The sequence below is a fragment of the Apteryx mantelli genome, chromosome 20, assembly GCF_036417845.1.
Source record: "Apteryx mantelli isolate bAptMan1 chromosome 20, bAptMan1.hap1, whole genome shotgun sequence".
NCBI classification, from domain to species: Eukaryota; Metazoa; Chordata; class Aves; order Apterygiformes; family Apterygidae; genus Apteryx; species Apteryx mantelli.
The window spans coordinates 8,741,182-8,753,842 of NC_089997.1; the positions used below are offsets into that span (position 1 = coordinate 8,741,182).

General features: G+C 51.5%; 1 protein-coding gene and 1 pseudogene across 1 annotated transcript; both read left to right on the forward strand.

Annotated features, from left to right (window-relative positions):
* The window catches only part of LOC136993816 (scavenger receptor cysteine-rich type 1 protein M130-like), a 261,469-nt pseudogene that overhangs the window by 234,521 nt on the left and 14,287 nt on the right, over nucleotides 1-12,661 (forward strand).
* On the forward strand, nucleotides 3,505-4,440 carry LOC106494289 (olfactory receptor 14C36-like). Its single transcript, XM_067308682.1, has one exon. It carries the CDS (start codon nucleotides 3,505-3,507, stop codon nucleotides 4,438-4,440), a length of 936 nt encoding a protein of 311 aa, XP_067164783.1.

Here is a 12,661-nt window from a genome sequence, read left to right on the forward strand (position 1 = left end):
CAGAGACTTGCTGGCATAGATAGCAGATGGGAATGTAATGATGATATGAGACGTCCACTAAGAGAGCAAACTGTGCAGTACCCAAGGCAAGAGAGAAACAGAGTTGGGCCATGCCACCATGGCAGGAGAGGTGGTTGGCACCTGATCTGACTCTGAAGCACCTTGGGGCCTGTGATGGAAGTGACCATATCTCCAGGAAGGACAAGGTGCCACTCAGAAAGTCCCTGGGCCTGGACTGCCTGAGATCCAGCCATGGTGTGGCTGCATCATCAGTACAGTGCCTGTTCATATCATCGGGGGGGGTGAGCAAAGGTTCAGGAAGAGAAGAACTAGCGGGGTTTGAGAGAGTAGGCATATGTGTGGAGACCTTGGTGTGATGTGCCTTCCATCTTTGCAGCATGCTTGGATGTAGATGGGATAAACTTTGCCTGAAGGCAGTGGTGGGAATCCCTTGTTTGGGAACAGGTGGGAAATCTGAGATGCCATGGGGTTTGCTTAGCAAACACTCCAAAAGGGCATGATTTTCCTCTAGGTCCTGTGCTCTACCTGCTAGAAACATGGTGGTTTTGCCAGACACCCCATGCATCTGACATGGCCCTGCAGGCCTATTGTCATTGCATGAAATCCAGTGTCTGCACTGAATTACATAAGCTATTTGCAATGCCTGGATTTGCATAGGTCTGAGCTTCTTAGTGAGTGGAGCTCTAGGGGTGGTAGGCATTGAGGGTCATTTCAGATGGCCAAGGAGATTCTCCATCTGGTCCCCACCTGAAGCTCCAGAGGGACATGGGTCTCACGGTTGTTCCATCAGAGCAAGCAGACACTTGCACATGTCTTGGCCCACGTCTGTCCCTTCAAAGGTGCAAAGGGGTGTGTGTGTGTGTGTACAGCTGACTCCCTCCATCTCCATTACAGTGGGAGCTTAGACAAGGAGCTCGCATGCAGACAGACATTTTGAGCACACTAAAACTTAGGCAAGGGAAACTCACCTCCTGTGAGTTTGTGGAGTGCATGGGAGGGAACTGAATCCCACTCCATCCCAGGAGCTTCTAAATGGGTATTAGATGAGTAGATTGACTCATCTGAATCAGTCCCTGAAGCATGAGTAAATGAACTCCCTTCTTGGCCCTGTGCAGGTGTCCTGTCTACTTTTGAGATGGGAACAGGGCTTCCTGAGTGGGACATTTCCACCTCTCTTAGATAACTGTCCTGTGATGAGACCAGCTGCAATGCTGGAATCAGTCTCTCTCCAGTGTTTAGAGAGGGACCATTGGTGATTATTGCAGTCTACTTCAATAGACATTTCCCAGGGGTGACCCTGCTGCCTTTCAGGAAATGTCAGCCCTGGAGCCCCAGAAACATCTCAAAGCTGCACAGGGGATAGAGAAAGTTTCATCTTCAGCTGGGCCTCTGCTCCTGAGCTGTGCCTGGCTCCTGGGACTGCAGGAGCCCATGGCAACCTGGCAAGTGCTGAAGAGACACAGCTCTGTCCAGGAGCAGCTCCTCTTAGAAGAGCAGCAAGACTCAGGGCACTGCCTGCAGGCATCAGGATGAGATGAGCGACTCAGAAATTAAAGACAGTTGGGAATGGGAGGACGGCTGAGAGCTCACTGCAGGGAGACATCTTCACAGTGCTTCACACAGTAAGTCTCTGGCTGCAGGGCAACACTGCTGTGGTTCCCGGAGGGGTCTTCTAGGGCTGGCGCCTTCCGCAGCTGATAGGGTCTGTCAGGGTGGCTCTGCCAGCTTCTCGTGTTTGGTGCAGGTGGTGCTTTAGAGGAGGGATTCCCTGCCACACCATCAGAAGGACAGGGCATCATGGCTACCTTCTCCCAGGGATGGTGGAGGGTTGTGAAGCCAGGGAGTGCACCCAGGTCTGCATGGGCTGTAATTCAGAGCAGTGTCCCTCTACCCCAGGGTGTTGTGTGCCTGGGGCAGTGACTCTGTTGCCTGTGAAATTCAGCACTCACCCTGCCTGGAGACCTCCCCACTGTGCTGCAGGGAGAAGCTCTGGGTGGAAGGAGTGAATCCCGGCAGGGCAGGTTCATTCCCCCTTCAAGAGGGTGCTGCATGGGTCAGGGCTGCTCTCAGCTTCAGCTCACCCCCAGGACATTTTCTGAAGGGGCCTTTTCAAGAAGAATGTCAAGGAAGAGGATACCTTAAAGGTAAAGAGCTTTCCTGAGTCTGTACTTTTGGTTTCCTACTGTTTGCAGGTGGGGGTTGGAAAAGGAGCTGTCAGGTTTGGACAAGAGACTAACATTCCTAGACCTTTACCGTGAGAGATCAAGAGGTCTGCGAGGAACCTCAGAAAGCCCTTTCCTCAGTCTGATGGGGTCTGTAAGCACTGACAGGGAAAAGACATGGGATAGAGAAACAGCTCCCAGGAGGAAAAGCTCCAGGCAGTGGTGATACAATCAGTGAATGCGAAGAAATTAGAAACATAAATGCTGTGAGAGGGGGGAATTTGGAGAACTCCCTCTCATACCCTTCAATGCAGACATCTTCCTCTAAGCAAACCTCCCCATGTCTCCTCTCCCACCCAGCAAAGGCGCTGCCATCAAGGCCAGGGGGTCCAGGGCATGAGCCCCCTCCTCGGCAGTCTGAGCTCCAGCAGAGGAGAGGAGCCTCTCTCCTGCAACATGCCCACTTCCCACAGCACGACAAACGGCTGAGAGTGACTGTCCTGCGATGTTGCTCTCTGGGAGGTGGTGTGCACAGCTGGGTGCGGTGAAGGCTTTCCTGCGTGCCCATCTGTCTCTCTCTCCTTGCTTTCCCTTTGGTAGGAGGGTCACGGTATTGCTTCTTGTTTCCTCACCTCTCTGTGCTGGTCTGGTTCTTGCTCTTGTGATCTCTGGGGTTAAGGAAGGGGCTTCAGCTGCAGTTAAGGCAGTAACTTCCCACTCCCACTACATCGCCTGAAGCAACAGTGAAGACAGTAAACTGATGTGAGGACAGGGTCCTTCTCAGTGGGACAGAGATGTCTAGGAAGGGTCAGGTCAGCCCCTGCCTTCACTGCACTGTTTCTCTAACTTGCTGGAGTGGGAGCTGGTGTGATTGATTCAGATACAGACACCTCTGTTCAAGAGGGCAAGGTTGGGGGGGATGAATCCCTCACAAGGATCTTCTCTTTCAAACACAGCTGGCATGAGTGCTGCATTCGTCTCTCACAGTAGTAAACAGAGAATATTCCCACTGGGTCACTGAACCAAATCCCCTTCACTCAGTTCACGGTGCCCATCCACAGGTATCCCCACCGAATACACAGGGCAGTTTGACATTCCATTTACACAGCCCAGTAGAGCAGGGTTGAGGGCAGAAGCACCTGCTCTGCATGGCACACTCAGCCAGCACAAACCAGAGGTCAGGAAAGGGAGCGGAACAAAGGTAAAGGAGAGAGGATGTGTGTGCGGTACTATGAGAGGTAGAATGGGTTTTGCTCAGAGAAGCCTGCTCTAACTTGTCAATGCCTTTTCCTCCTCAGACAGTGCCCTGAACTAAGAGCAAATGTTCAACAGCAGCTCCTTCAATGAGTTTGTCCTCCTGGGGTTTGCAGACACATGGGAGATGCAGCTCTTGCACTTCTCACTGTTCCTGGGCATCTACCTGGCTGCCCTCATGGCCAACATCCTCATCATCACAGCTGTAGCCTGCGACCACCGCCTCCACACCCCCATGTACTTCTTCCTCCTCAACCTCTCCCTCCTCGACATTGGCACCATCTCCACCACTGTCCCCAAATCCATGGCTAATTCCCTCTGGAACACCAGGGCCATTTCCTACTCAGGATGTGCTGCCCAGGTCTTTTTCCTTGTCTTTTTCATTTCAGCTGAGTATTCTCTTCTCACCGTCATGGCCTATGACCGCTTTGTTGCCATCTGCAAACCCCTGCACTATGGGACCCTTATGAGCAGCAGAGCTTGTGCCAAAATGGCAGCAGCTGCCTGGGGCACTACTTTTCTCTATGCTCTCCTGCATACTGCTAATACCTTTTCAATACCACTCTGCCAAGGCAATGTTGTGGAGCAGTTCTTCTGTGAAATTCCCCAGATCCTCAAGCTCTCCTGCTCTGACTCCTACCTCAGGGAAGCTGGGGTTCTTGTGGTTGGTATTTGTTTATCTTTGGGGTGTTTCATTTTCATTGTGCTGTCCTATGTGCAGATCTTCACTGCTGTGCTGAGGTTCCCCTCTGAGCAGGGCAGGCACAAAGCCTTTTCCATGTGCCTCCCTCACCTGGCTGTCGTCTCCCTGTTCATCAGCACTGCAGGGTTTGCCTACTTGAAGCCCCCCTCCTTCTCGTCCCCAGCTCTGGATCTGGTGGTGGCTGTCCTGTACGTGGTGTTGCCTCCAGCGGTGAACCCTCTCATCTACAGCATGAGGAACAAGGAGCTCAGGGACGCACTGAAGAAATTGATTCAGCTGGTACTAGTTCAGGAGCAATGAGGTGCCCATCCCTCTTCACAAGTGATTTCTAATATAACTCAGACAACTCTTTTGTTTTGGGCATTCTCACTGTGATAATGATGTTTGTGCAGAAGCATTTGAATTCATCCACTTCTCCAGAGGTGTTAACCCAGTCGGTCTGACCCAAAGGTCTTCCATAAATGTGTCTATCAGTGTGTCAGAGCTGTTTTCCCTCTAATAAAAGGGGATTTCCTCAGTGCAGTTCTTGAAGGTTGGGCTCTGCTTCCAAAGCTGGAGCCAAGAATGCACTCAAGGACTTTCACCCTGAAAGGGCCTGTTGCTTTTCCAGGGCTCTCCATGGGCTCAAGGCAATGAGCTCATGGGGTGATGTGTTAGGGAATGAGGGCTGGATTCAGCTCTCAGTGGTGGGTGCCCAGTGCTCCTGGAGATGGTGAATGGTCAAGCGCTATCTGCCTGGGACTGTCTCATGTATGACAGGGCTGGTGACAGATGCCTGCAGTGTGGACCCTGCAGGCACAGGGAGGGGAGCCTGGAGAGTCATCCTTGTCACCTTCAATGAAAAACCATGGTCTGGATCTAGGGACGCACCTGACCACAGCCTGAGCCTTTTGAAATGCCCTGTGATTGCTCAGAGCATCGTCCACAGCCACAAACCCCTTGCTAGGGGCTTGTCATGTGCAATGATGCGCATCCAGCTGGGTCTGCTCCCCACCTGACCACTATGGCCAGTGTGGAGTCTCCTCAGGGCCCCAGGGCCCCACAGCCTGCTTGCTCTGCAGAGTAGCACCACCAGTTCAGGGCCCCCTGGGAAGCACAGCGGAGGGTCCAGGAACAGCCGGCAGGCCAGCACTGATGCACTCACCATGGGGAAGGGCTCTCTGGGGAGCAGGGATGTCCCTGGAGAAGAGGAAAGGAGCAATTGTGTGATTGCAAGGAGGAAAGAAATAGAAACATAAATCTGTTTCTCTGCATGTCAACTAAGGGCAGGCTGCTGTGTCCCTGGGGCAGCAGGAGCTGCCTGAGGAGCCCCAGCGCAGGGACTCTTGTGCTGTCCTGGAGAGACAAGTGGCACGGGGGGCTGCAGGCAGTCTGGGGGTAGGGAAACTCCTGGACACAAGACCAAGGGACACAGAGTGTCACTGTCTTCTGTGTCCTTGTGCCACTGGAGCCAGTTCCAGCTTGGAGGCTGATGGGGCAGCTGACACACACCCCTGCACCCCGGAGCTGCTGTGCCCACAGTGGGGCTTGGGTTATGGTGTGAGTGCCCTGAGCTCTGCAGCACCCTACCCTCAGCTGTCCAGCTGGGCTGGGCTGAGGAGAGGGCAGGGGAGGTGGGGAGAGTCAAGGAGGGGCTGGGCTGGGCTGGAAAGGGCCCCGGAGAAGAAAACACCAGTGTTAGCTAATCTTTGTGAAGAGGCAGGGTGAGGACACACACCAGTGGGTTTGTGTTGCAGAGCCAGGTCTCGTGGAGGGGAACCAAGACATGCCAGGCACAGAAGAGAGGAGACCAGTCTGAGCCCTTGGTTGTGTGGACTGGTTGGGAAGGTGCCCCAGGACATTCATCACAGACCAGCTTCTCACATTGGCTGTTTCCAGCACTGGCTACGCACCCCAGGTTTATGGGTGCATTTTGCTGCCTGGACAGCTCTGTCCTGCTGGGCTTAGGGGCCTGTATCGAGGGGAACAGTCAGCCCTGCCCGACCTCTCTCCCAGCCCAGACCCTGGCAGACCCTGGAGGACGGCAGTGTGCTCACCCCTGCCTGGGACATGGCTGGGGTTGGGCAGGCACCATGCCCTGGGGGAGGCTGCCAAAGCAGGAGGGCTGTGGAGGGATGGGGCACCGAGGGCCCCATCATGGGGACCATGCTGGGGGGACGTTTCCCCAACACAGAATGCACCTTGTCCTATGCGGTGCCTGCACAGTCAGGCCGTGGGGCCATATGTGGGGCAAGAAGGTTGAGTGGGCACAGGGATGGGACACAGATGGGAGCCATGATGCTCCTCACTGCTCCACTGCAAAAGAGAAAATCCCACGAGAGCTCTCCCAGCCCTGCCTGACGAGCTCTTTTTCCTGTTCCAGCCATGCCAAAGTAGAGGCCGAGGACCAAGAGGTCCCTCAAGCAAAGCTGCGCCAGCCTCAAGGAGCTGCCCTGGGCACCGGGACAGACAGAGCACCCTCCTCGTATGTCTCTGTCCTGCTGAGAGGGTGGCACAGGCTCCAGGGAAATGGTCTGTTTCTGCCTGGGGTCAGCGCGGGACTTTTGCATGTGAGGTGAACACAACAGCTGCTGCGCTGCAGAACCACCAGCCACGACCCCTCACTGCAGCCCCTACTGCCCCCTGTCCCTGCCCCTACCCCTGATGACCTGCTGCCACCCCTGTGCTGCCTTGTCCCCTGCCCCTCTCCCCACACTGCAGGGACCAGCGGTGCAGCAGGAGCTGGCACAGCACCATAGCTGTTGCCTGGCCCCCTGCCCTCCCCACCTCCCCACCAAACATTGCATCCATCTTCAAGAAGGAGAGAAAAGAGGATCTGGGGAGTGATGGGCTGATCAGCGCCACCTCAGTGCCTGGAAAGAAAATCTTCCTGGAAGCTGGTTCCAGCCACATGAAGGGATTGGGAACAGCCAGCATGAAATCCTCAAGGGCAAATGGTGCCTGATGAACACGATTGCTTTCTGTGATGGGATGACTAGCTGTGGGGGCAAGGGGAGTGCACTGCATGCTGTATACTTTAGAATTTAGGAAGGCCTTTGACATGGCCTTCCATAACATCTTTGTAGCCAAACTGGCGAGATGTGGGAAGGAGGAGTAAGCAATGGAGGGTATGGGAAATTAGCTGGAGGCCGCCTGGCTGAAAGAATGGAGAACAGTGGTGCAAAGGTTACCAGTGATGTTCTTCAGGGGTGATGTTCTTCAATGGGCTGCAGGTGGGAGAGAGTAAGCACAGGGCAGGCATAGAAATGCCTCTGCTCACCACCACCTGCCCTGGAGTCAGGGAGGAAAAGAGGCCCTGGGGCCAGTGCCCGCTGGCTGCGTGGCTTTCTCTGCAATTGTCTCCTTTTCTGTTCCAGGCTCTGGGGACGAAGGGGCTCGCTGGCTGCAGCCAGCCTGGACACATGGAGTGGCAGAGCTACAGGAGCAGTGGGCACATCCCCCCTGCAGGCAGCTGGACAGGCACAGATGGGACCTGGCCCTTCCTGGTCTTCCCAAGCATGTCATTCAAGGAAGTGCTGGAAGAACAGGCCTGGAGGGATCCTCATGGAACTGCAATGCCTGTGGCTGTGATAACTGACCAGCCCCCTCCTGAAAACGCTTCCCGGGCCAGGCGCTTGGGGACAAGCAGCTGGCAGTGCTTATGGGAGTCCATCAGCACCATGCCCTCTGGGTGGGCAAGGAGACCTCAGGTTCTTGGTACCCTCTTGGAGAGGAGCTGGCTGCTGAGAGGAGTGAGGGGAGGTGGGACAGGTTCCGTGACTCACGAGGTGAAGGTGCTGACACAGGCCTGGGTCCAGGGCCCTGCAACCTCCTAGGCCTCTCCCAGCTGCTGGGAAGCCACTGCAGAAGCAAGCAAATCCCAGAGAACAACCTTTCCCACATTCCTGGGAGCCAATGACAGGGACGCTTGCGTGTGAGAACATGACAGACCAGCAGCAGGGAGATGACTGGGGTTTGTGCTTGTGGGGTCCCTTCTGCCTGAGGAAATGATAGGCCAGTGCCAGGCACATGGCTCAGCTATGGGCCTGTGAGGTCACTGCTGCCTCAGCACCTGATAGGCCAGCAGCAGGCACATGGCTTCAGTGCTGATTGTGAGGTCACTTATTCCCTGGAGCTGATAGGTCAACAGGGGGCCCTTGGCTCATGTAGGTTCTTCTGATGTCACTTCAGTCTCTGCTGCTGATAGGCCAGAAACAGGCTTCATGCTAGGATGTTGATTGTGAGGTCACTGCTGCCTCAGTAGCTGATAGGCCAGCAGCAGGCACATGGCTTGGATGTTGATTGTGAGGTCACTTCCTTCTCTGTAGACTGTCTGCCATCAGCAGGCTCTCGGTTGCTGTGGTTTCTTGTAAAGTCCCCTCTGTCTCTGCTGCTGACAGGCCAGAAGCAGGTTGATGGCTTCAGTGCAGACTGTGAGGTCACTGCTGCCTGTGCACCGGATCGGCCAGCAGCAGGAACAGCGTCAGCAAAGTAGCTGTGAGGTCGCTGCTGCCTGTGCACCGGATCGGCCAGCAGCAGGAGCAGCGTCAGCAAATCAGCTGTGAGGTCACTGCTGCCTGCGCACCGGATCAGCCAGCAGCAGGAACAGCGTCAGCAAAGCAGCTGTGAGGTCGCTGCTGCCTGTGCACCGGATCGGCCAGCAGCAGGAGCAGCATCAGCAAAGCAGCTGTGAGGTCACTTCAGCCTGAGCAGCTGAGCAGCAGCAACAGGGCTGTGAAATGGCTTCTGAGGACACTTCTGTCTCTGAAAACGACAGGCCAGAAACGTGCTGGCCTTGCAGGGCTGGTCCCTGCTGGGCTGGGGCTCTCCAGGGAGGCCTGAGCCGCCCCAGGCTGCGCTGGGCAGGGGGCTTGTGCTGGGCTCCCGCTTCCGTGGATCCAGCAGGGTGCCTGGAGTCCACTGAACAGCCTCATCACTGAGTTCACACAGGCAGGGATTTGGTTGCTTTGTTTGGGATATTTTGCACGCCAAAAGAAAGAGCCTGCTGTTGCCTTTAAAAACAAGTATTTATCAGCCTGTACAAAAGACCTATGAAAACACAGTTCATGCAGTTGTGTGGTGACTCTGTTGTTCTACGCAAGTGCTCTGTCATGAAATATGTATATATACATATGTGCATGTAGATGTATATATAAATACACACAGACACACACACATATGTATATACATAAATACATTATATATATTGTGTAGGTGTCTAGGAGCTACAAAATGCGTTCCTGATCATCATCTACTTTTATTCTTAGGAGAACAGGCGTTTTCAGCACTGGAGAAATATACTGAGGCAAATCATGATATTTAGGAAAGCTTTGCAGAGACTTCAAGAAATGCAAGAGAATGTATTTCAGCACTAATTGAGAAGGTGTACTAGTGCAAGTGAGGGATATGGACTATTTAGGGACTACTAGGACATTTTGATTTAATCCATAGTATTCCTTCAGTGACTCAAGACCAAAGAAACATGTTGTCTATCCTTTTAGATAAAAAAACTGTATGTGTTTCTGTAGCCATCTCTGCCTTTCTAGGATTGTTAAAACAGCAATGAATTATGTAGTGGGAACAAAATTGAGAAAGAGTTTGTTAAAACAGCATAAGAAAAAACTTGAAACAATGTCAGCATTTGTTACCTTTAAGCCTCTAAGCTTATGTTAATTTTTTGATATTTCAATGTGGAAGTCATTTAAACCCACAGTGGAAAAGTGAGGTTGGGTTGTCCCAGTTGGGTCAATCGTTTATCTCCATTTCTGTAACTGTGCTGGTCAGGAAATCCTCTGACCTACCAGACTCAGTTATGGCTCTAGGATCTTGGACTTGAGCCGGTAAAGGTAGTGCAGTGCTGTGGTGGCACAAAGAAATGCTGTTCACAAATGTATTTCCTAATACTAACATGCGATCACTACAAAGTTTATTTGCAATCTGGGATAATAATCAACACACAAGGAAAGATGAAACCATTGGAATGGCTGAAATAACAAAAATAAAAATCATATACATACTTATGATAATGCTGTAACTTAAACCATCCATTTGCAGTTCCTTAGATACAGCTTGTGGTTCAATGCCCACGTCAATTTTTTTTCTAAAAATGTTGTTCTGTTCCTTCCTCCCTTCCCACCTTCTTTCATAACTGATGACTACTTTCAGCTAAACTTGACAAATGTAGAGATGTCAAAGTTTTCAAACTCTAGTCATCATGGAAATTAGGGTCTGGGTGGTGAAGAGATCCCCATGGCTGTGTGCTGAGAGAGAAAGTTATATTTCTCCCCCATATCAGCTAACTGACCCCTTGGCCTGTGTGTATTTGGTTGGCCAGTGCCCAGGTGTGATGTGAGATGATCACTTGCCCAGCCAACATGGTGGGGACCAGCAGGCATGGTGGGGATCAACATGACTGCTTAGGGGAGGTATGGTACGAGCCGGCAAGGAAATGGGCTTTGGTAGTCATCTTGATCATCAGACAGCTTATTCCTTGCTGGAGGATGGAGGGTATTAACAACAATAAAAGTAGGGGGAGGGGGAAGGAAAAAAAGTTAGTATCACTGTCTTCCTTGGTAACTTTGTTTTTAAATTCTCCCTTTCTAGGTAATGTTCTAGAAATGCTTCTTGCCAGTCAACACAGTACAGGCCAGGGCTCTGAACACCTGCAGAGCCAGGATACAGGCAAAGGTCTCCCTTGGAGCCTGCAGGAACACGTGCTCAAGAAAAGCTTGCAGTTCATACCCTGGACCTGTCAGCTCTGGTTTTTAGCACCACATTGCCTGCAGAAAGATGCACCAAGATGTCTTTTTCCTTCTTTAATCATAGGATTAATCGACTCAAATGATGTAGGTGGGACTCATTGTTATGGAGGTGGCCTGGTTTTCATGTGCTTCCTATTATTTCTGTCTGAAAACCCACATTTGTGTTAGACTGAATGTCATCAATGACGATGTTGTGCATGATCATATTTTCCACTTCAAATTAAACAGCCAGGATGTTGCTGGCAGCTCAGGGGGCTGGAAGATGCTGCTCATGAATCTCAGTGGCAAGAACTCCAGCTGACCTCAATGGGATTCAGACCATGGTTTTCACCACCTGTAAAAGACTCTGTAGCTCCCAGTACAGCTCCCAGTAGCTCCATCAGCCTGATGGCATGGCATGCACTTTTTCCAGCTTCTTTTATTTTTATAATGGTGTAATGCAACCAAGAATTTTTTGTGCAAACATCTTTTTTTTTTCTGTTGTATGGAGAAGGAAATCTTATAACACACTTGTCAGTTTACATAAACATTTCCTTTAGTTGAGTACATTTACCAAGCACAGACAATGCCACAGCCTGCAATGCTGCACTGTAGGCACTAAAAGCATTTCAACTCTCAGAACACTTCTATCTGCAAATGTGTGTCTTTTCTTAAGGAGAAAAAGCACAAAGAGACTTAGTGCTGCTTTGTTCCTTTTTACTTTTAGGCAGGAAATCCATTCTGTTGTTTGCCATCCCTGTATCACAGCATCTGGACCTTCAGTAGAAGCATTTGAGAGCTGTGATGGTGTGGACAGACATGTTACATGGAGATCTTCCTTTTATGTGACAGATGAGCCCTCAACAATTTGGATTATGTGATAGTTGCCTCTCTGGTCATCTACCAAAAATGTCTAGTTAGTGCCCACATGTACCAGCAGCATGTGCTAATGTGCTTGAGGCACCACGTACAGGCAATGGCCTGTGATGTTCCTGAGCAAGAAACCTGGTCTGAAGGAGCCTCTGGAAATGAGGCAGCAGCCTGTGAGCTGGGGAGCTCTTCAGACAGCTTGAGGGATGGTCACCTCTGACAAAATTACCTTTGAAATTATGATTCATGACCAGGCGAATAGGACAGTGCCTGCCCTCACCTTTCCTGCCTTGTGCTCCAGACTGACTTGGGCCCAAGCCCATCCTGACCTGAAAACTGGGCAGTCCCTGGGGTGCAGCAGTGCAGCCAGGCTCATCCACCTTGCTGAAGGGCTCGGCTTCTTTTCTCAAGCACACCCCCACATGAATCGAGCTGTGAGGCTCCTTAGGAGTGACCTTACAGCTCAGGAGCTCTGAAGTCACACAGAGGTTAAGGTCCATTTCTGTCTGTGTAGCTATGTCTGTAATTTAATCGAAGTAGAAATTATTAAGTGATTTTTTTGTCCTGGTAGGTGTGTTCTGACACTTTGTCTCTTTGTCTCTACTATCTGGTTGATACAGTTTTCATCAGTTTACATTTTACATCCTCTTTACATGTGTTTACATGTGTTAGTTTGCATAGATACATAGTTATTAGTTACATAGCAGCCTGTTCTACATGGCTCAATATTCCCATACAAACTTCCTTTTCACCAGCATGCGGGAAGCCCAGAGGACAGCACCAACTATCATTTATGTTCCACATGTCCACGTAAGGTGGGAGGCTGTTGGAGTCTCATGGGAAGCTACATTACCACATTATTACAGGACAGTCCAGCATATGTGCCAGTTTTATTGCTTGCAACTTCAGATAGATGGATACGTATATTTTTG